This window comes from Henckelia pumila, chromosome 1 (genome assembly GCF_033568475.1).
Source record: "Henckelia pumila isolate YLH828 chromosome 1, ASM3356847v2, whole genome shotgun sequence".
In the NCBI taxonomy this organism is placed as follows: domain Eukaryota; kingdom Viridiplantae; phylum Streptophyta; class Magnoliopsida; order Lamiales; family Gesneriaceae; genus Henckelia; species Henckelia pumila.
In genome coordinates, this window is record NC_133120.1 from 93,344,603 (window position 1) to 93,368,286 (window position 23,684).

Sequence of the window (23,684 nt, forward strand, 5' to 3'; positions counted from 1 at the left end):
GCGGTATAAATTAGTAGGATATACTTGTGAACATCACCGTATTTATTACATTATTAAGGTTAAACACATAATACTAACCATTTTTTGGAATGCTGGTTACTTTTCATAATATCGAAAATATCCTTTATTCAATCAATTTCATACTTTTAAATATTTAGTAATTCTATTTATATATATATATATATATATATATATATATATTCCATCATTTAGAATTCAAATTTTGATAATTTTAATTTAATTTTTTTATAATTCTTTTATGGATCACAGCAACGTATGTGTCATTCCGTGCGAGTCAATTATAAAGGGAAGATGGTGAATAATAACTGAATTTGATGATACTTTTTTTAATATACCAACGATGCCCTTAGTTTTTTTTTTTTTCAAACTTTGATTTTTTTTAAACATAACCCTTCTTATTTTACGACTTAATTGCAAAATTTTATGAAACTAAAATAAGTTAGAAACAAAATCACGATTTACAAGCACACGTTGTTCCAAGAAGCTAATTTTATTTGCTCAAAAAAAAAAAGAAAAAGAAGCTAATTTTATTCAACTTTTACGGACTCCCTTTCTTGTATGGTCATATTGGTTCGGGTTAGTATATATTCGTTTGGATCAATCTAATACTATACTTGAGTCTTGGAGAAACAATTTTATTTTACGGTTTAATACAACATTTTTAATTGATAACATGAATTCAAATAAAAAGGTTTAGGGGATAAATCAATTAAATAAATTATATTAAACATATATCATATTAAAACACGAGGGACAATTATTTTTCAATTTAAAACTAATATTTGTAATGGTCACAACTATTTGTATCAACTGACCAAACTCCTGCTGCAAAGTAAATCTCCCTCAGATGGATATGTATAAAATAAAAACTAAAATTCTTTTAAGTTTATTATCCTTATGTTAGTTTGGGGGTAATAATGACTCCACATCCCCAATGGAAGATTAAAGGCCATACTTCCAAATACATGAAATTCAGCATGCATTCCAGCACACTTCACTGGATTCTTGAAAAGTACAAATGGAGAAATCATCGGAAAGGGTAGTATTTTATGAAGATGCTTCTTCGAGATAGAGCGAGTGGGACGCGGCGAGAAGAGCAGCACCGATACCTGAACCATCGTTCGAGTGCTCTACCACGATGCTTGATGCAGTCTCCTCTCCAAGCAATTCACGCAGCGTGCTTTCTAAGCATTTTCGGTATTCGGCGTAGTGCTCATATAGCCCACCATCCATGGCTACTACCGTTTTTTCGCCTCCTTCTCGTGGAGTATCCCGCCCCATTTTCTTCAAGACGCCTAATATCCCAGCAGCAGCGAGACGTGCCCCACGTGTGGCAATGATGTTGCAGAGCTCCACTACGACCTTTCTTGTTTTCAAGGAAGTATTGGATATCTGAGGTGGGATGAGAAGTTTCAACATCAAAATGTGTAAATGATTTAACGACCATCAAAGATTAGTTTAGCATCTAAACTGAGAATTGAGATAAATCTTTGAACAAAGTGAAAAGATGATATAGAAAGAACATAATTAACAAATTAAAATATAAGCCAAAGGAATCACACGCCATACTCATAAATGTAGCAGCAAATAATGGGATATGAAGAAAATGAATTGTTTCTATTTCATGTTTTCCCACATAATCATACCAAGACAGTAGCCACTCCATTAATCATATTCTACTTGATTTTCATAAATCCAGATCCCACAACATTATGTTCTCAAATAAAAAATCGTACCTAAAGATGATGATCTAACATCGACATGTATGCTTATGTTGACAGGACAAGAATGGAAAGAACAGTGAATTTGAATTCAGTGGATAAATTCAGCACAAGTGCTAAATTAGCTCGGACATCGGTTTTGAGAATTGATGTCTTGGTTTCTTAAAAATTTGTATTCAGAAACTCAACACAAGTGCTAAATTATCTTAGGCATCATGGTTTTGAGAATTGAACTCTTTTAACAGAAATGAATTCATCTCTGGGGTTCAGATAGAAAAACATACTTTTAAGAGTTGTTAGCTATTTTTTCTCTAGTGTAAAAGATAATAAAACGACCAGTTATGTTTCAGCTCGAAATAAAATATACCTCTAACAGATCCCTCAGTTTGTTGCCAACCACTTTCAGATCAGAGGATGTGTCCTGATGCATTGCTGACATTTCTGGCGTCCTGCAAGATATTAAGCGCCAATATCAACTATTTAAAAAGAAAAGAAGATACGGATTACAGGCAATTGCTCTAGTGGGTTAAACAAGCCGGCAATTTCATCAGTGTTCCTTTCATTTGGTTAACTTTTCAATTTGAGCTTCCTAATTTACATAAATACAAAAAAAAAAAAAAAAAGGTGTGATCTTCTTCAACTTTTCAGTTATACTCGCATGATTTTTAGAAATGGTTTACTGAAGATATTCACTAAATGATCTTTGATTACATATGTGCCTCCATTGTATTCTTTCTAATTGCCTATAAGTTTTCACTTAAACTAAGACATAATCCACAGCCTAATAGAAGTATAATTGCATTGTCCAACATCAACCATACAAAACAAAAGGTTAGAAAATGGACAGATCAAGAAATGGATATGTGGGGCAGTGAGAGAAGGCAAGGGGGACTATATCATGTAGTTGGGAGTTAACTAGCATTTTTAGAAGAAAAATTCATTTTCGTTTTCTTGCTTTTGATGGAGGGGACAGCCACCTTGCCTTCCAATAAGTCAATCCATGGTTAGGAACAACAATTTCACTCCGTAAATGATCGTTCATTTGATAGTTGTTACACTGTAAAATTTATCAACTCGGTACCATGAATTTACACGCGAATAAATAGAAAATGTCGGAATACCTTAGAACGAAAGGGATTTTAAGTTTGGGAGGAACTTCATCGCCGAAAAAGGCGGCCTCTTCAGCCATCCTGAGTAGGACTCTACGTAAAATTTCTCCCAAGTACATGCCAGATATCAACTTCTCAAATATCTGCAACAGTAAAAATATAATTTGAATATATGATGGAGATAGAACATATTTTCATACTGGGAAACAACATCACAGATTGTAATGGCCCAATACATAGTCTTTGGTTTTTTCAAATGTTATATTCGGTAGGACTTTTACTTTAGAAAACGTTTAAATAAGCCGACCAAATCAGCTTCTCTCTTTTAAAAAGTAAAATATATGTTTGTATATGTATCCAACTATAAAAGCAATCATGCTTCTCATCCTGATTCAAAAATGTGTTTTCAATCTCCATGATTTTGCATCCAAACTTGTCCATAATGAGCCTACACTCATATAGGAGTCAAATAGATAAACCAACATAAGGAACAAAGTTGAATAAAACTGAAATTACAGATGATGTAGTATGTGCGAATATGTTTATCACCTGCTCGCTAGGATTCAAACTTTCGGCATCCAGCGCAAGGTCATACTCGCTAAGTGGAAGATGTGACGACCTGAAGTTACCCCACTCCATATTTATAACCTAGTTTGCAAAAGATTCAACACTCCAATAATCCGTTCGACGTCTGGCAACAAAATTTCTAGCATAAACTGAAACTTAGAATGTGCTAACCATTTCTCCAGATTTAGGCAGTGGACCATGCCACTTTGGTATTGCTTGAGCACGCTCCACATAAGCTGCATTAGTTCCTGTACCCAATATCACAGCAATGGCAACATCCTTGTTGGTGTACCTTCCTCCAGCTAATGTTCCAATTGTATCATTAACCTAAGATATAGTAGTCAATAAGACATGCATTTTAAACATTATCTTTTCGCGTAGCTCTTAATAGATATTAGATTGAAAAAAATTTACCAGCGCAGCCACCCGCATTTCGACACCCTTTCTTTGTAAGGCTTTTGTCAGTTCAGCTACCACATCTTGGCCAACCTGTAAGTAACCTTAATAGAGTTACAAGAAACAAAACGACACACTTTGATAACTTGAATGTCAGCCACTCTATTGTAGTGCACACAAGAACCATGAAAACACATTAGCCTGAAAATCAGATGAGAAATTTTACTTAGAAAATGCCAAATTTAAATGATTTACGCACTAACTTGAGTTTTTTCCACTCTAAAGGAATGTGCGTAAGCTAGAATTTGACGATAAAACCAACTACTTTGCAAAGAACATAGCAAACGATCGCATGCAAATTTACATCATTACATCTCAAAACCTCTCGATCTCGACAATAACAAAGCAGCTCATTTTAAATGCAATCCTGAGTAAACTGTTTTTCTTTATACTCAAAACTGATATCGCTCTACATCTTTCCAAAGAAAATGCAACAAGAATACAAAAAAAAAGAACAAGAAGTAAGGATCTCAATTTTTTCCATAATTGCTAAGAGGCGTCGAATAGTGTGAATTCTTAAGGCTGTACATCACCCTCATAGAGAAAAACGCATTTAATAGAGACTAGCATGTGATTAACGATGAATATACTATATCATGTAATAATAAAGTTGTGCATGTTATTAAAAAAACTTAAAGGTAAAAATACTTTATCTGCTGCAATTAATGAACTATTGTATGTGAAAATGAAGAACATGAGAAAAGGAATTACGGTGTCATCAATAGAGAAGCCCTTTGTCCACCTAATAAGGTCTCCAGAATTTATTGAATTTTGCATCACGGGAAATGAGAAAGTGAAACCTAGTTCCCTTTGCCTACCGGGAGGTTGTTGAAACATTTGTTCTTCTTCAGCAACAAAACTTGCAAGTTTTTCCGCAATATAATCAAAAAGTGCCTGAAACCATTGGTTTTCAGCACTCAGTGTTCGTTTCCCAACATAGGTACAAGTAATGCAATATTTTCCCAATAAGAAATGTAATAATAAGACAATATTATTGCGATAAAATAGCTTACATCTGATTTCCCACACATCAAAGCTGGGGGAATTGATGCCTCCGCAAATTCCTGATGAACGATACCTTCGGCTTTGCCTCCCAATTGGACTCGCAAGACACGGAAGTTCGTTCCACCAAGGTCAAGGGCATAAAACACTCCATCCTCATCGCTGAAACAGGACATAGTGAAATAAATCGATATTTAGCCAATTGTTCAAGAACAAAGATAAATGACTAGAAACAGAACAAAACTGAAAGTACTTCCTGATGCTTAATAAACATCCACATATTTTCCACAACAGGAGCATACGTGAATATTCATTGCAAGTTGGAATTCCTTGTTAGCTCTTGCAAATAAATTTCACACATAATATTCATCATCTTCATTTTCCTTCCACAATTCCACACAAACTGATTCGGGACACCTCCTTTACTACAACGAATCACAATGGACACACCAATGACTCCCATTCAAGAGCAAACCAAGATTTAATCTGAGGGAGGGAGCGTCGAAATTAATTTTGAGGTATGAAAGTTATCATTTTTAGACAAACTCCACAACTTTCATGAAAATTTCAGTTACTGTCAATACGATTGAAACCAATACAACACGGTAGTAGATATTTATGGATTTTGACGAAATAAATGTGTTTTCGGAAAAGTTATCTAAAAATATTTCATTTAATGGCAATTGCACAACTCGCCCACTCATCAAACAAATAATCAACATTGATGCTAATTCTAAATGAAGTTCCGCAAAGAAAAATAAAAAGAGAAAAAGTTGGATCAAAGTCATACCCAGTGGGAAGGTTATCAACATAGCTAATAAGCATCTTAAGCTTGCTCCCTCCTTCAGATGCCAATCCGGCGTGCATCTCCACGGTCATAGCATCCGCCACCTGCTTCAGCTTCACCTCCGGCGTCCCACACTTCTCCTCGAACTCCTTGACAATAGCCATCGCCCGGCCCCACCTCCCCGAGCTTTTCATCCTCTGCCGCACCACCAAAGCCGCCACCGCAACAACCGCAGCAGCACCGATCACCGCCGCACCCACCGCCACTTTACCCATCCCTTCCTTCATCTTTAACCCACCCACAGAAGCTAAAAATTGGATCTTTATTCGTTTTTTCCACAGTTTTCTGGCGGAACAAATGTATGTCACGAATGACGCGTTGAATGATCGGGAAAAGGATAGGGTAAAAAAGGGGAAGAAATCCACGAGAAAATTTTGGTTCAAATCAGTGGAGGAGGAAAATTAACAGAGGCTAAAAAAATGGAAGGAGCGAGAGAGAATTTATCGAGATCTTTTCTGCGAATTCGAGAGCAGTAGATCAAATTCGGGTGACAAGATTTCAGTCGCCATTTTTATAATCTTTGCTCCATTCCACGTGTTCTGACCCAAATCATTATTTAACTACATCAATCCATTGACAAACTATTTTTTTTTTTTTAATCGTTTGATTTTAATTTTGTCCGGATTTTAATTAATTAATTAATTAATTATATTGTTTGATTCAATTTTTTTTCTTTCCAAAATCTGAATTTTTTATATTCCAGAATCCAGATTGGGTAATTATCTTTATCAGGAAAAAAAGAAAAAAGGAACTTTGAAGAACATAAAATAAAAATATTATCTTTATCGTCTCGAAGTTCCAAACACTTCATTTCAACCAATGCTAAGTTCTAACCCTCGACACCTGTTCTTTAAAAGGGTATTTTATTGCTGCTACAAATTGAGTGATACCAATTATCACCCCCCACATATTAATTATTGTTTTATAATTTTATTTTTTAAAAAAAAGGCTCAGTTCAATCATGTTAAGAAAATATTGTGTAGTTTTGAATCTTTCGAACAAATCTTTTATTTTGTTTTGTTTTTTTCACTAGAACTACGAAAAATAAAATAAAATAGTTATCCGTGTGTTATGAATTATGTGTTGTGTTAAATGTTTTTTCGTGTGTCGTGTGTCAATGAGAGCTAGCTATAATTATGGAATTTACAATCTTATCTAATCATGATAATTAAACCACCTCAATATGTGGATATACTTTTTTTGAAATTAAAACTGTAGGTATACTTTAATATATCAAATAATATATTTAGAAATATTATTATTTAATCGCTATAAATATCAGATACATAAAAATCACAATATTATCCAACGAATTAAATCACCTCGGTTATATTTTTTGATAACTAAATATATAAATTAAGCTAACATGTTATTCAAATGCGTAAAAAACATGAGTCATTTTCGGATGCAATGCATGCGTAAAAACATATATCACTTTGGAATAAAATTTATTTTCCAAGATATTATTGCAAATTTTGAGAAACATAAATTTAGAATCTGAAACACTTTCACTAAATCCAGAGTCGGGAGACAAAAGTTGCGACTTGAAAGTACGTGTGGTCCTGCTCATATATTTATAAGAAAATGGACAACTTTAACTTCCGAGGGAAATTTTTTTTTATCAAAAGTAAGAAGATTGTTGTAATAATCATGCATATCATATTCACAATAACACAATACAGAATATAATCTTCATATTTTTTCTATATTCTGTTATCTTTAACGGTCTGTATTTTTTTATTTTTTTTATGGATAAAGATTAAAGAGCATTCTTAAATTTAAGAAAAGATGATGAGAGATATATAATATTTTATATTTTGGGTGAATTAGAAATCAGTCCCTAAATTCAAACATATATATGTTTTCAGTCTCTTGTCAGTAAAAAATTTGTTTAAACTCCCTGGGCCCATATTTTTTTTCCGGATGAAAATCGGTACAAAACATTGAAAATATGGTACGAATGCATGATATTCGAGCACTAATTGTTCAATATCGAGTACAAAAAATAAGATTTTGAGTATAAAATCTGAACATCATTACTAATATGAACTTTAATATATGTTTGAATACTAAAAAAATCATACAAAGTCGGTACAAAATAATAAAAATATGGTACGAATACATGATATTGAAGAACTAATTATTCAAGACCAGGTATAAAAATAAGATTTTGAGAGTAATTCGTATCATCTTTATTAAAATTAACTTGCAATATATGTTTGAATACTCAAAAATAATAAATTTGTACCAGATCTAACACATTTGGTACTCAAAAATCATATATTAATATCATATTTTCAATGTTTTGTACCGATTTCCATCAAAATAAGATAAATGTGTCATTAATATCAATATTTTCTTAGTACTCAAAAATCATATATTTGTACCAGATCTACCACAGTTGATACTCAAATATCGTGTATTTGTACCATATTTTTAACGTTTTGTACCGAATTTTATAAGAAAAATTATGTGGGCCCAGGGAGTTTAAACTATATTTTTCTGACAAGGGACTGAGGATGAAATTGTGTTTGGGTTTAGGGACTGATATCTAAATTGCTGATATTTTTTTTACTATTCAGTTGAAGTTAATTATGTTCTTATCCTAACAAATTTTTTTATTGATTTGGTGAAGTTTTATGTAAAATTACCATTATATTCTCGTTATTATATGACATTATAATAATTAACGTAACTTTTTTATTTTCCTAAAATCACAAGTTTTAAATCTTCGACCAATTTTATTGTATTTTTTTAGATATTCTGTCACTTCTAATAAAACATTCGAATGGATCATTAATTTGAAAACAATAAAAATTATTATGTTTATATAAATATTTAACGGTAAAAGCAGCAATGCGTGAAAAAAAAAAACACTAGTAGATATGCCATAATCGATATACATGTATAATAGAACCATGTATTAAATCATTGCTAAAATTTGAGACAAACATTTAATAAAAAAATGATTTGTAATAGTTTGTTGTCTTGTTATTTGCATTAAATAGTGGATTTGCTTGTTTAGATAAATTAAAGCAGAGGGTGATTACTAGATTAACAAACATTAATTATACAATGTAGTTCAACTTATCTGATGATGTTTTTGTCAATATAGATTTAATTCCCTCAGATATCCCAAAAACCTTTTTTTTTTCTACGTGGATGAAACATGAAACACGTGCATATGAACCAATTATGATTATTGCGTTTTATTGTCAAAATAGCATCTCATGAATCATTTTACATGTAGTTATGCCGTCACTTGCATTTGACACTACAACTAAAATCCATTAAGGGAGAATTTATAACATCTTAATTAATTTCTTAAATATCCACATAAACAAAGAAATAAATATTTCAAGGTATCTTATAACGTCCAAAGCACTCACAATGATCAAACATATTATGGTAATGTTTTGGAGAGTTTTTAGAAAGCATTTCTCAAATTTTATTTCACTAAATTTTGAATTTTTGCGAAAAAAGAAGCTAAAAAGTGTTTCCTATATGTAACGACCCACGTCCTTCCACCGCATCCCTCCCCAACTTATAGCATGGGCTCGAACCGCATGGTTCGACGGACATCGCACTCATGACCTCCCCACTATAAGTTCTCCCAAACATTACATATAGAATCGATCTCTCAATAAATTATTCTACTTCTCGTAAAAGCTTCGGTGTTGTGAACCCCGATCCTTTACTTATTATTATCTATATCTATTTATTAACATGGTCTCTTGGTATGATACTTTAATTCTGAAATTTCAAATTATTTGAAAAAAGAGTGAAAATAACTAATATAATCAATTATTTTTTTAACTACTTTTTAATTATGATTAATATTTTAACCACAAAAACATTCATTTTTTTATTTTTATAAATTTATTAGATTTTTTTTCGAAATTAATTTTAATAAAAAAAAATCAGATTTTTCATCGCAAATACGCTAATTATTATTATTATCGACAAGAAGTTAGGTGTATAACCAGAATGGGGCTAATTGCATTCAGACCCCCTGTAAAAAGTCTAAAAGACATAAAACACCCTATGTAAAATTAATAGCATGTTAGACCCTATGTTTTAAAAAAATTAGCATAAAAACCCCTATGAGAGGGTATAAATGTACCCAAGTTTGTATAACATAGGGGTGAAATGTGCTAGATTTTAAAAGACTGGGGGATGCATTAGCCTATTAATATTTTTTAGAGAGTTTTATGACTTTTAGACTTTTCACATGGAAGATTAATGCAATTAGGCCAACCAGCGAAAAATCAAATGAAAGGTAGTGAATGCCGCATGTTTGGTATATGGGCCTGCTTATTTTGGGCTTTAAAAAAAGTGTATTAAGTCAAATGTGGGCAGCCTCCTTGTTTTGGACTTCAAAATAAAAGTAAAAAAGTTTTACTTTCTTTTTCTGGGCCCACCCACTGAATCTTCACCCTCGTTTGTGAACATGAAACACGAGCTACATAAAACATAGAGATACTATACTCCATCGGGTATGTTGCATCCGATGGAATGGTATAAACTCCGCCGAATACACCCGACATGATTTTTCCATACGAAAGTCTCGGAAATTTTATCCTATTCACCCGGCTACCATTCATTGTTCATTTGGTCAGACGTCAAATAAATAATTATGATTCATTAAATGTGTTACACTTGATGAAACATAACATTTCTCTCAAGAATTATGCACATAGATTCAACCAACATTAACAATCATCTTAAAGGGAGTTTGATTGAACTTGTAAATTCTACAAATTACTTATAAGCTGTTGGATTTCGTGCATTAATTGTTTTTCAAATAACTTATAAGTTGTTTTCTAAAAACTTAAGGGTGATTTTAATTTTTTTCAAAAATATCTTATTTTAATATTTTATTTTTCAAAATATCTTTGCATATTTCAGAAATTCTCATTTCTCACCATGTCATCAACCTAATAAATATTATTTTTCAAAATAAAATAATATCGATTTTCTAAATTAAAATATAAATCGTTTAGTTTTTTTTTAACATGTATTTATTCTAAAACTATTTTCATATATATGAAACTATTTATATTACCTTCGTAATATTATACTTTTTTTTTGGTAAATTTGACAATGCGAGTATATAATAATATAAAATATTTCAACAAAAATATATTTGAGTTGTTTAAAATAAGTTTATCGAATACTTTAATGACTCATTTTAGAAATACAACATGACAGCTTATAAGCTACTAAAATAACTCATAAACTGTTTTTAATAATTAAGCTGACTTGCACTAATTTGTATATAGACATTTACCATATTTAAATTTGGTTTCGCTGCAATATATATATATATATATATATATATATATATATATATATATATATATATATTAGGTTTTTTTGTTAGACGATCTCACTGATCAATTTCAACAATGCTCATATTTACAATAAAAAATAATACTTTCGGCATAAAAAATAATTTTTTTTTATTAGTGACTCAAATAAGAGACATGTCTCATAAAATTAACATATGAGACCATGCCACATGAGTTTCTGTTTTTGTTTTGACTAGTGTTTCAATTTTCACAATAATACTGCAAATTTCAAGATAAACCAAAATAAAATTGGCATATATTCTTAAACTGTGCGTGAAAAATTAATGGTTATTAAATTTAAAAATATTAGTTGTTGATTGTTGAATGCTTGAATGTTTTTTGGAACAAACATTTCTTTACATGCATGAAATTTATATATAAATTTCCATTATCTACAATTATTCGAGTAAATTCCTATGATATTTTATTGTATTTTGCAGTGTATTAGCTATGCTGCCACCGTTGCCACCGGAAGTTTAATATTAGATGAAGAAACACAAAATTTATTAGATACAATAAAATATATATTTTGGAACGTACGTGCATATATAATTTTTTTTTTCAAATACGATATTGGAATCGACGCAACTTTTATGTTTCGATATGTATTGAATAAATATTTGAGCTGACATGGTAAACTGCGAATCATAATACTATATAAACCACATCAAACAAATCACATGCGGCATATTCTTCTAATAAAACGATGATATTTGATAGAAAAAATTAAACTTACAGGTGGCGACTCGCAATCACTTGCCAAAACACTTACCTATTTCAACATTTCAGACTATTACGATTCACGCAGGGATGGCTCCACATTGAGGCAAGGGGGCAGCTGTCCCCCTTGAATTTTTTTAATAAAATTAATAATATAATTTTATAGTTAAAAAATTATATTTTATGAACATAAATTAGGAATCAAACACAGAAATACAAAAGAAAGTCAAAAAATTTAAGTTAATTTTCATCGTTTAATGTGTACAAAGTGACTCAAAAATTTTTGGTTCATAGTCTTTAAAAAATTGTAGCTCAATCACCATGTTTAAAACCTAAACACAAATAAGTTTTAAGTTTTTTAAACCTAAAAATAAATTGTTGAAGCAAGAATTGTCAACTTAAGAACTTTTAAGTTTGACTTTTAATTTACGAGTCGTGACAACTGCAGTGAAGAGATAATTTTTTGCTGAGAAGATTATTACAAATATTCATTAATTATACTCATATATATATATATATATATATTTGTGGCCGAATGAAATTATTATTAATTATTTTGAGAAAATATCAAGTCTTAGGATTAAATTGTAAGTGAAATTTGAAATCTAAAAATATTATTTAAATGAGAACACTATATTTAATTTTTGTTATGTGATGATTATATATAGATGTATATGTATATATATATATATATGAAACTACATCAATATATATATATATATATATCTTAGTTGATAAATAGATAATGAAAAATGTTTATGATTTATAAAATCCTCAAATTCTTCGGTAAAATCATTATCCACGAGTGAAAACTGAAAACTAACGCTTAATGTGAAATTACATACACGATACAAGCAGTTCATGCACAACGGCTAAGAAATTTTTAGATAAAAAAGTGGGAAAAAAAAGGGGAAAAAAAAAAAAAGAAAGAAAGAAAGAAACAGCAGCACCAACCCAAGTTGACTCCATCTCTCCCCTATCTCTCTCTTCCCCTTCGCTGCAAATCTGCCTCATTATACGGGGAGGCATATTCTTGTTTCATCTATCTCAAAGTTCCAATCTTTTCTGTTGAAGAAATAAAATATAAGAAAAAGTAGTGTTTTTTTTTATTAAATAGATATTATTTTCCACAGATGGGATTATTTTTTATTGTTGTTTTTCATTTTTTCCATTGCCAGATGATGACAGACGATATTTCATTGTGATCCTATTTGTATATTTTTCGACTTCTTGTATATTTAGGAATGAAAGATTGAAACTTTATTTTTATTGATATGGTTACATGCAATTTGGAATGATTCAAACTGAAAATTAGCATCTCGTGGAAAAGATTGAGCATCGAGGTGGTGTTGTTTGAATATGGTGGCGAGAGGGAAAAGGGAAATCCCCTTAAGACCCGTGGCTTTGAAGTTTGGGGTGGCTTTGGCTATTTCTCTTGGTGGGATTCTTTATACTTATTTCAAAGCAAAAAGAATCAAACCCCCTAAATCAAAACCTTCGCAAGTATCTCCAGGTTACATTTCTCCCCCATTTTTTTTTTTTTTGCCTGTGATTCTCGTTTTTCTATTGTTTTTGTTTGATTTTTAAAGATGCAATGTTTCCCTGTATAGATTGTGGTACCAGGAATGATTCAAGAAGAGAACACGGTGTGCTTAGAGATGATAATCATGTTATGCAGGTAACACCAAACTCGTGCACTCGTGCATTATCCAAGAATTTGTGTATTTGAGCAGAGCTGACTCTGTGTATTGAGCATTGGTGAAATTTATTTATTTAATAGGATGACTACTCGACTCGTCTTCGTGCTAGCTTGTCTGGCTGGCATCATTGTATTAGGAACTCTTTTAAAGATGCAGTCGATTGTGTCGAAATTGACATTACTTTTGTTCTCTTCAGGATTTGTCTCCGACGAAAGTTTCTTCTCCGAATTCTTTCAGTAATGCCTCTCCTAGTAGCAGAAACAGTGGAGACAGAGATGGTTATCTATTACCGGAGTTTAATGAGCTCATCGCAGAATGCAACATGACTGTCACAAGGGATAATATTTCTCCTAGGAAGAGTGGGGAATCATTAGTATCGAATGTAGAGTCGCCTAGGGAATGCAGGAGTACTGAACATGAAGATCAAATAAGAGAGATTAGGGGCCTTCGGAGTAAAGTTAAAACTCTCGAGGAACGGGAGAGGATTCTTGAGATTCAGCTACTCGAATATTATGGCCTCAAAGAGCAAGAAACTGCTGTTATGGAGCTTCAGAATCAGATACGATTAAATGATATGGAGGCGAAGATTTATAATCTTAAGATTGAGTCATTGCGTTCAGATAAGAGAAGATTAGAGGCTCAAGTGGCGGATTATGCAAGAGTCGTGACAGAACTTGAAGCTGCGAAAGCCAAGGTAAAGATCTTGAGGAGGAAACTTAGGTCTGATGCTGAACAGAACAGAGAACAGATCTTGGTTCTTCAAGAAAGGGTTATGAAGCTGCAGGATCAGGAAAAGAAGGCTGTTGAAACCGATCATGACGTTGAATTGCAGATACATAAGATGAAGGAGTTGGAGACAGCATTGGAAGAAATGAAGAAGGTGAATCAAGACTTGAAGATAGAAAATTCCGAATTGGCTCGGAAGTTGGAATGTTTGCAAATGCTTGCAACATCTGCATTAGACAGTGAAGAGGTAATTGTTTGTCGTTGAGACCGATACTTATCCTGTGACTGTTTTCTGTGGCACACCAATCAAAACATAGTATTTGAGCAGCTGAATAGTGAAAACATTTGTAGCAAAGCAAAAAATAACATGCTTTCTCCAAAAAAATTAAAAGCATGCCCATATGGCAGCTTTATAGTTTTAACATATACCATCAGCTTCAGCGTTTGGTACCATGCCAACTATCGGTCATCCATTTTGTTGTTTGATTTTGTAATCTAGAGTAATGGTGGCATAATTATGGTTTTTTAATTATATATCAGGTGCAAGTTATTAAAGAAGAGAGCCGGCGTTTAAGACAACAAAACGAAGATTTAACAAAGGAAATAGGCCAACTACAAGCGGATCGATGCACAGATATTGAAGAGCTCGTCTATCTCAGATGGATAAATGCTTGCTTACGCCACGAACTGAGGAATTTTCAACCTAGCCATGGTAAAACAATCGCGCGTGATCTCAGCAAGACGTTAAGCCCCAAATCTGAAGAGAAAGCTAAGCAGCTCATCCTTGAATATGCAAGTAAAGAAGGCTCCATGGACAAGGGACCGAATACCATGGATTTAGATTCTGACCAGTGGTCATCTTCACAGGCTTCGTATCTTACGGACTCGGGAGAGCCGGACGATTCATCCATTGATACTCTGTCAACCAAAAAAACAAACCCGCCAAGCAAACCAAGGATTTTTGCCAAATTAATGAGACTGTTGCGAGGAAAGGACAGTCATCATCATCAGGCTCCGCTGAAAAGAACCGTATCTGTGGATTGCTCTTTAGGTAGATATTCTAGCGACACTCAACCAGAAATTCAAGCCGATTCTGGCCCCGATGGCCTCATGACAAACTTTATAACTTCGTCTGCTGGATCATCTAGACGTTCTTTTGATCTCCAAAGATCCTATTCACGAGGACAAAAGAGCATAACTCGGGAAAGCAGCAGCTGTTCTCGAAGAAACAGTGATGATAGTTCCATGAGTATTTTCAGAAGAATTGATTCGGTATCCGAAGACGCGAATGATTCATCTTCAAGTAACCAACAGCCTACACAAGACGCTCAAACTGCTGAGAAATCTGAACTGATCAAATATGCTGAAGCCCTGAAGAACTCTAGGACAAAATCTTCCTTTCGCAAGAGATCCTCCTCATTTAGTTCTTTGATCTCTTTTACATAATTTTCTTTTTTCTTGTTTTTACAACAGCCCTCTAGAAATTGACACGGGGTTCATAACATTGCTGAAAAGGCTCGTTACACACATCAGAGGTTCTTTGTATGGTTAAGATTTGTAGCTAGTTTAGCAGGTTTCGATTTAAAATGTACATGTTTTACCTGGAAAATAAAAGAAAGAAAAGGTTGATTATTATCCCATTTCGTCTCAATGGTTTACTCAATATTATGCCTGAAACACTAAAAATCAAGATGAAACAAGCACGGTGGAGAAGCAAGAATCGGCCTCCTCGGTTCCTCCACAAAATATCAAAATATATACTTTCAGAAGCATTTGATATATGTATTTATGCATGCATTCATATTTTTCTACGAGATGCAACATTCTTTGAATAAAAGAGAGATCTTGAATGTCTTTACTGTCAGAAGGAAAATACTTTGAGTTTAACTTCTTGAATTTATTATTTTATTGTGACTTGATCACTGATCAAGGGGTGTGACACTTATTAATTATAACTGTCGAGATAGAAAAAAAAAGAAAAAGAGAGAGAGTGAGAGACCACAGAAAGTGTTTTGACCATTGGTTTCTCAATATGTAACCCTGCCTTTCAGGTAAACCTCTTCTTGATGGAAATGTTTCCTCCACCGATGAAATCTGATGTTTTATTTTTCAGAATATTTCTTAAAAATTTTCACCAAAAAATTCATTATTTTTATTCTTGACATAAATCCAATCTTTTTCATGTGCAAGATTTGATCTTGTCAAGCCCTCTTCTTTGTTTTTCATGTACAGAAGCATTCATTCATCCAGCCATTGATGAGGATTTCGATTGACCGATTCTTGATGAGATTCCGAGAAACTACCCTTTCATGAGGTAATTCTCCGAGAAAATCTCCAATTCAAAGAAAAATCAAATTCCCTTTTCTCCAAATCATGGAATTTATTCTTTTGTGTTGATGATCGATCCCATTTTGGCTACAAGAGAATCAGAAAACAAAGAATGGCGTACATTGTGAGGCCAAATTCTTTGTCCTCTTCGCAAGCACCCTATGCTCAAAGATTAACAAACGATCCAGTAACGTATAAAACTGCACAAAGTACTGTATCATGCACGTATCAGGCACATATAGCCAGTTTCTGGCGAAACGTGACTGTTCTATGGAGCAAGAATCTGATGAATCACTCGGTAACCATATCTATCGATAGCGTGGAGCGTGATCACAACTACGAGTGCAAGATCGATCTAAAACCTTGGCATTTTTGGGCCAAGAAAGGGTACAAAACATTTGAAGTCGATGGAAATGAGATGGAAGCCTATTGGGATTTAAGATCAGCAAAGTTTTCAGGCGGTCCAGAGCCCTGCAGTGATTTCTACGTCGCCTTAGTTTCCGAGGAAGAAGTGGTGTTGCTACTAGGAGACTACAAGAAAAAGGCTTACAAAAGGACAAAGTCCAGACCAGCCCTTGTGGATGCCATGTTGTTTTTCAAGAAAGAACATGTCTTTGGCAAGAAATCCTTCTCCACCAGAGCAAGATTCGACCACAAGAAACGCGAGCACGACATAGTCGTGGAGAGCTCGACTTCCTCCGGGCACAGAGACCCCGAAATGTGGATTAGTATTGATGGCATTGTGCTTGTACACATCAAGAACCTGCAGTGGAAGTTCCGGGGGAATCAGACAGTGGTGGTGAACAAGCAGCCGGTTCAAGTGTTTTGGGACGTCCATTCGTGGTTGTTCTGTGCACCGGGGTCAAGCTACGGGCTGATCATATTCAAGCCCGGTGCACCGGAGGCGGAGAGTGATGCAGAGGACAACAGTTGGTGTGATGATGCTAGTGATTGTAGTGCAAATAGCAGGTATTATTCAACACAGAGCTACTCAAAGGCATCACACTTCTGCCTTTTTCTTTATGCTTGGAAGATCGAGTGAGTAAATTTATTAACATTAATTGTATGCAAATGTCAAAGATTCAATATCATCGATCTAGTTTGGTGTAGACAGGAGAAAAAGGCAGCTAGCTCCATGTTGCTGTTGAATGTTCTTGGATGGAACTTTTAGTACTTCTATGTATGTCCACAAAGATGATGCATGTACATGGCATGTTGTTTATTTTAAAGACTTTTTTGGATATATATTTTTTGACAATCAAGATAACAAATTATTCGCGGGATAAAATTTTATAAAATAGAAGCTAACGTTGGTGATTGATTTAATATCTACTAGTTTAATTACAATATAGGTTTTTTTCAACGAATTCAAGATTATCGAATAGAGGGCACTGCGAATGTATAATACATTTGTGCAGAAGAGTTGAAAATATGCCCTCCTAGAAGAGTTGAAAATATCAAATAATAGAGTAAATTGGACACATATTTTACACATGATAGTTGTGTCATGGTGTTATTTGTATTTCACTTGTGAGTAAATTGAATACATGTAGATAACAAAAAATAGAGTGTAAATATCAACTCACTAAACTATAATAAATATAATACAATATTTTGAAACTTGTTTTAAAATTTGTGCATTATCTGGTTCAAACGATGAGTATATATGTTTTGTTGGCATTGAAAATTATTGAGCAACATAGGGTAACATCTTGTTGGCATTGAAAATTATTGAGCAACGTAGGATGCCAAACCATTTGAAAAGCGTCACTTTAGACCCTCGTTACCTATTATTGTGCATATACTTTCTTAATTTCAAGTCAAAAAAAAAATAGAAAAGAAAATAAGAAGCCATACTTGCAAATCTTTTTTGTTTTGTACGTTAAAATCACCATTAAACAATTGTAAACTGAGAAAAAACAATTTAGTAAACAAATATATTTTTAAAATATAGCAATTTCATGTAAATGACATTGAATAGACAACATATTTTAGGTTAATAAGATGCTATTATGATGCCGTGGTAGTAACTGATATCACTATATTGTCAACGACTATCATTATTTCAAATACAAAAATTTTAATATTATTAACCTTTTTCAAAAAAAAAATAAATTAGTATAGAATTCTTGCTTATCATATATATATATATATATATATATATATATATTTAAACTATCATATTTTTCAGAAGCCTAATTAGTGGAGGAGTTAAATTCCTATATGTTTGTTAAAAAAATATTCATAAACATAATATTTTATATTTATATTCAAGATTTATTATTCCACGACCCAACTCCGTCTGAATTGCTAAGTGGAAGAAATTGCAATAAATATTTCAAACGTGGGATTTGAGATTAGCTACTTCCAAAGGTATTTTCTTGAAATTAATATGCAATATTATATATATATATTATATATTATTAAAAAAATAAATAAATAAATAAAATAATTTATTGCATATTGTTTAATTTCAGAAAATCTTTCTTCCTCGACTCCTCTCTCTCTCTCTCTCTCTGAAGGCAGAGGGTTCCAGTCTGTTTGCCGAAGGGAATTCAATTCCAGTTTTTCAACTGTTCTGCTTCGTAGCTTATCACCATCGTCACTGTTACACTCACACGACTGTGTGAATGCGCATATACTTGATTTTTCTACCATTTCTTCTGCTCCTTTTTGCTTCAAAATCCAGTGGTTCGCTTGTAAAATAGGCTTAATAGCCACCGCTTAAAGAAACGCGAAGAACGAGCTTTAGAAGTCCTTTTTGATGGTACGGTGGTTGGGTTTTACCTCAAGTGGAAACGAGGAAAAGAAACTGAAAAGGAAATACCTTTTGCAGAATTTTTTGTGGCAGATCTCTTTCTGATTCTATTGTTGATACAGCATGCGTTAGAGGTATGTTTTATTTATTTTTATTTAGTTATGTAATTTGATTCTTTTTGTTTTCACTTTTAGGTTCTTGTATCTTTGGGCATAGTGCTTCATTTTAATTTTGTTGTATCCTCTTGGTTCTGTCGGTGGATTTTTTTTTTTTTTGGGATTAGTGTTGATGGTAATTTGCATTCTGACGCAGGCGGGTTGATGAATCTTCATGGAGGATTTCTGTGGGTGACCAAAATGCTAACTTTAAATAAATAATGTGAAAACTGTTTCTGTTTACTTTCTTCCTTTCTTTTGGATTGCTGGGTTTTTGAATTAAAAAAAAATATATATATATATATCCCTTTTGGCTGTGGTGTTGAAATGGGTGGTTCTGGTTCTGGCACTAGCCCTAGCAAGGGCATTGACCGATCAGTTGGTGGGTTGGTTTGGGTTCGACGGAGGAATGGGTCGTGGTGGCCTGGCCGAATTCTAGGTCCGGACGAATTACCTGAGAATTCTTTGTCAATGCCAAGACTTGGGACCCCTGTAAAACTTCTTGGGAGGGACGATGCAAGTGTGTAAGTATTATTTTGGTCATTTCTTTAATTTGTACGATCATGTTTCTAACTCTAGCAGGTTACAGAACTGAAATTTTGTGAGCTATTAATCTATATTAGGGAATATGTACCAGATAATCATGATGTTTAGGCTGTTTGCCGGCTTGAGCCCTTTTATCTGTTCACGGTGATTGTTCAAGTGGAAAAGTGGAGCAACGGTCATTATACGAGCTATTAACTTTCAGTTTGTCATTTTGGAATGTTGGGACTTAAGTGTTTTCCTGGTCATCTCAATCACAATCACTGATAATCTCAATGTGTTGGTATTTATTTTATTTACATTTTTCTTAATCATTTCATTGTGGAAGCGAGAATCTAATGTTGCGAATAAACTTAACAGCTGTTTTCGATTTCTGATTTATTTTCCAAATCAGATTCGATTTTATATTTGCTGTGTAAATTGTCTTTGCGTGTCAAAATTGTTGTTTATTCCCACAGGATCGATGTTGGTGCATCCTCTACATTCTTTAATTACCACCCATTAAAATTTCACAATTCTTCCAGTTTTGATGATAATAAAAAAGTAAGCTGGATTATAAAGGAGAATAGTTTTTTTTGCCCTTGTTTGAGTTCTATTTATTTTCATTTTAATGCTCATATTTCAGCTCTTTAACATCTTAAGTAGGTGATATTCTCGATGGCATATCCTGTTATAGTTCAGCGTAACTGATTAATGACTTTAGCAAGCACATCTGTTTTTACAAAATTGTTCCATGAGTGTAATTATTTAAGAAAATATGAATTTCGTGTCTATGGTTGACCATGACAAGTCCGCTGCCATAAGTAAATCTTCATCAATTGTTTGGATTCTTGAAAAATCAGATCCATGAAGTGGAAACAAAGATATGGATAAAAGAAGTGTTATAAGAAGCAGCTAAGAGTACTTCATAATTATTTGAGAAAATAGTCGAACTAGAAATGGATGATCCAAACATCCTCCATTTACCTCAATCTACTCTTTTTTTTTTTTTGCCTCATCTGGGTGTCCTGGATGTCGGTATCAGTTGCCTCCAATGCAAAGGTTCTTTCTGTGATGGTTGGATACCAAATATTTTGTGTTTAACTTATTCTTTACTTTTAAACTGAATTTCTAATTTCTCCTCTCCAAAAAAGTTGGTGTTATTTTTCTTGTCTTACGATTTATTTGATCAAAATTATTGTTTATGCTCTTTCAGGGACTGGTATAATCTCGAGAGATCCAAAAGAGTTAAAGCTTTTCGCTGTGGGGAGTATGATGATTGCATTGAGAAAGCTAAGGCTGTTGCATCTCATCCGTCTAAGAAAGCTGCCAAATATGCTCGAAGAGAAGATGCCATCATTCACGCTCTTGAGCTTGAAAGTGCTCGTCTTGGAAAAGAGCATCCACACTTATCTGACAAACCAGATACATATCGGGAGCATCCTGGTGTTGATGAATCACCCTCTTCATTTCATACTAATGGGGAAAGAAATGATTATATTGATGGAAATTTGAGTAGTTGTGATGTATTAGATTCGAGTTGTTCAACTGAAGAAAGTGAAGATGATTCCATTCAAGAGGGATCCCAGACTGGTTTACCATTTGTGAAATCGGATCTTATGGATGCAGCTAAGGAAGGAGCTAGGCGGTGGAGAACTCCAAATGATTCGGAGGATGATGGAACAGAAGGTTCAAGACGTATGAAAGGACTCGATGACCTAGGATTAGGCGTGGCGTCATCTTTGAAAAGGAAAAGATCTCTGGTAGATCATGTTCATGACTTCTTGAAGAAGAAAAATCGCCGTCGTGCTTTGACAAAAGTTTTGGAGAGTACTCCAAGGTTGCCTGTCCGTGTTTGTGCATCATCCTCTCCAAATGAATCGTGCTTTCCGGAAGCATTGGACTGTAGGGTTTCAGGTTTAGAATCTACCAAATCGAAGAAAAACAACTCAATAGTTGTTAAAAACTCAGGCAGTATGACAGTTTCATGTGAGAATGGAGCATCATTAAACACATCTAAGCATGTTAACGATATTTTAGTTAGATGCAAACTGAAGGAGAATGAAGCTTGTGGTATGACTCCGGAGAATGATTCTCTGGAAGGATTGTTTCGCGTGCCCCTTATTGCTCAAGGTTAGCATCATGCATATATTCTGGATAAAGGTTGTTGCAAGTGTAACCTATTCATTTCTTTATGTTTATACATCTTATTTCGGTGTTCTACTGTTTGAAATTACAGTAGAAATGGCTTAGTGCTTTGGCAAATGTTATGTTTTGCTGCTCGCTTTCTTTTTCGAAAATGGTTGTATCGTTAATGTGTTTTGTTTAATATACTTGTGTAAATTTTGCTGTCTCAGGCTTTTCCAAAATTGTTTCTGCGGACTCACAGATGGCAAGGATTGGTCCTGTGGCAGAATCTAGCCAAAGTAGTCACGTAGAAACCCCACCTTTGGGGAAGGAAGAGCATAATGAATCTGGTCCTACCATCACCAGTGCTGCTTGTATTCATGATATAAGCCTGAGCATAGATAAAGGTGCCTCTGAATGGCAGTCGAAAGGGAAGAGAAACTCTAGGTCAAGGAAAATGGATGCATCCGTTGAGGCTGATGCGGGTATTGACGGTGACAGCTTTTTAGTTGGCTCTAATATAAAGGCAGAGTTTAACTGTCTAAGTGGCACCCACATGTCAGAAAGCTACAGTTGTAATTCAACTTACAGGCCTCCGGCAGAAACTCAAGTTGAAACCCCTCATAGAGGGAGTTGGAGCACTCACAAAGATTCTCGTGCTGGGGGATCAACACCTGAGCCGATGGTTCCTCAGAGGTCACTTCCCTACCGTCAGTCTCGTTTCACGGTAAACCCGAAGTACGACACCTCCGAGTTTTCTCTTGGACACCATATTTCTGGTTCTGGCTTGTATGACGTGCCTGTGGAGACAAAGGGTAGCTGCCGCCCTCAGCGGGTTCCTTATATTTCTCTCATGAGCAGGCTAAATGGGCGGCCTGTTGTAGGTCATCCGCTTGCAATCGAGAAGCTAAGTGGTAGTATGTACGACGATCTAATTATGATGGCCAAATGTCGCACCAGCAGCTCCGAGTTGGACACATCTGATTATCATGTGGATATGGTTCATGGAAAGAGGCCACATGGAACAGCCCTGAGTAAGCATCACCATTTGCAGGCTCGTGGCTCACTGACGAAATCTCCCAGCTCAAGGCAAAACGTGCTCCTGTCAAAGAAGATCAGAAAGTTGTCTTCCCTGACCAGTTCTCGGAGAACCAAAAAAAAGGGACAACCGGTAGTTGAAAAACTCAAGGGCCCTTGTATAGCTTGTATCCCTTTAAACGTAGTTTTCAGTAGGATCATGGCGGCCATGAATAGCTCGACTCGACCTGCGGTTCTACTGATTGCAACAGAGGATGTATAAATTCTGATTGTGTTGGCGAATGGATATATTTATACACCATCTTTAGTTGAATAGGCAGCCATTTTCAGCATTCTTGATAAATAAAATGGTAATTTGACTACGCATTCTGCCCTGCCTTTGCATAAAAATATGAGGCAAGTGCGGGGCAGACTTGAATCTTGACTATTACATATGTACATATAAATTATAATGCAAATTTAGTTACCAAGTCACAAGTTTTTTAGAAGTTGAATCGCGTATGTAGTGTTTTTTTTACTCTTTGAAAGATTTCTAA

General features: G+C 34.0%; 4 protein-coding genes across 6 annotated transcripts; 3 read left to right on the plus strand and 1 right to left on the minus strand.

Annotated features, from left to right (window-relative positions):
• Window positions 1-877: 877 nt before the first annotated feature.
• On the minus strand, window positions 878-6,280 carry LOC140862280 (hexokinase-1-like). Its single transcript, XM_073265316.1, has 9 exons — window positions 5,667-6,280; window positions 4,888-5,038; window positions 4,586-4,768; window positions 3,833-3,907; window positions 3,590-3,745; window positions 3,401-3,499; window positions 2,864-2,994; window positions 2,110-2,191; window positions 878-1,413 (listed from the first exon to the last, which is right to left on the minus strand). The coding sequence occupies exons 1-9, from the start codon at window positions 5,948-5,950 to the stop codon at window positions 1,069-1,071; spliced, it is 1,506 nt and encodes a 501-aa protein (XP_073121417.1). The 5' UTR covers window positions 5,951-6,280; the 3' UTR covers window positions 878-1,068.
• A 6,459-nt stretch (window positions 6,281-12,739) lies between these two features.
• On the plus strand, window positions 12,740-15,836 carry LOC140875369 (protein CHUP1, chloroplastic-like). Its single transcript, XM_073279035.1, has 4 exons — window positions 12,740-13,307; window positions 13,405-13,472; window positions 13,691-14,467; window positions 14,761-15,836. Exons 1-4 carry the CDS (start codon window positions 13,154-13,156, stop codon window positions 15,664-15,666), a joined length of 1,905 nt encoding a protein of 634 aa, XP_073135136.1. The 5' UTR covers window positions 12,740-13,153; the 3' UTR covers window positions 15,667-15,836.
• Window positions 15,837-16,425: 589 nt separating this feature from the next.
• Window positions 16,426-17,657, plus strand: LOC140876344 (uncharacterized). Its single transcript, XM_073280296.1, has one exon. The coding sequence runs from the start codon at window positions 16,661-16,663 to the stop codon at window positions 17,588-17,590; it is 930 nt and encodes a 309-aa protein (XP_073136397.1). The 5' UTR covers window positions 16,426-16,660; the 3' UTR covers window positions 17,591-17,657.
• Window positions 17,658-19,044: 1,387 nt separating this feature from the next.
• Window positions 19,045-23,607, plus strand: LOC140881516 (uncharacterized protein At1g51745-like). Of its 3 annotated transcripts, XM_073286895.1 has the most exons (5): window positions 19,045-19,440; window positions 19,619-19,985; window positions 21,200-21,987; window positions 22,102-22,116; window positions 22,341-23,607. In XM_073286895.1, exons 2-5 carry the CDS (start codon window positions 19,789-19,791, stop codon window positions 23,408-23,410), a joined length of 2,070 nt encoding a protein of 689 aa, XP_073142996.1. In that variant the 5' UTR covers window positions 19,045-19,440; window positions 19,619-19,788; the 3' UTR covers window positions 23,411-23,607. The 3 variants fall into 3 exon arrangements, with proteins under 3 accessions (XP_073142996.1, XP_073142992.1, XP_073143004.1); XM_073286891.1 differs by having other exon boundaries at window positions 21,200-22,116; XM_073286903.1 differs by lacking the exon at window positions 19,045-19,440 and adding an exon at window positions 20,085-20,287 and having other exon boundaries at window positions 19,851-19,985; window positions 21,200-22,116.
• The last annotated feature ends 77 nt before the right edge of the window (window positions 23,608-23,684 follow it).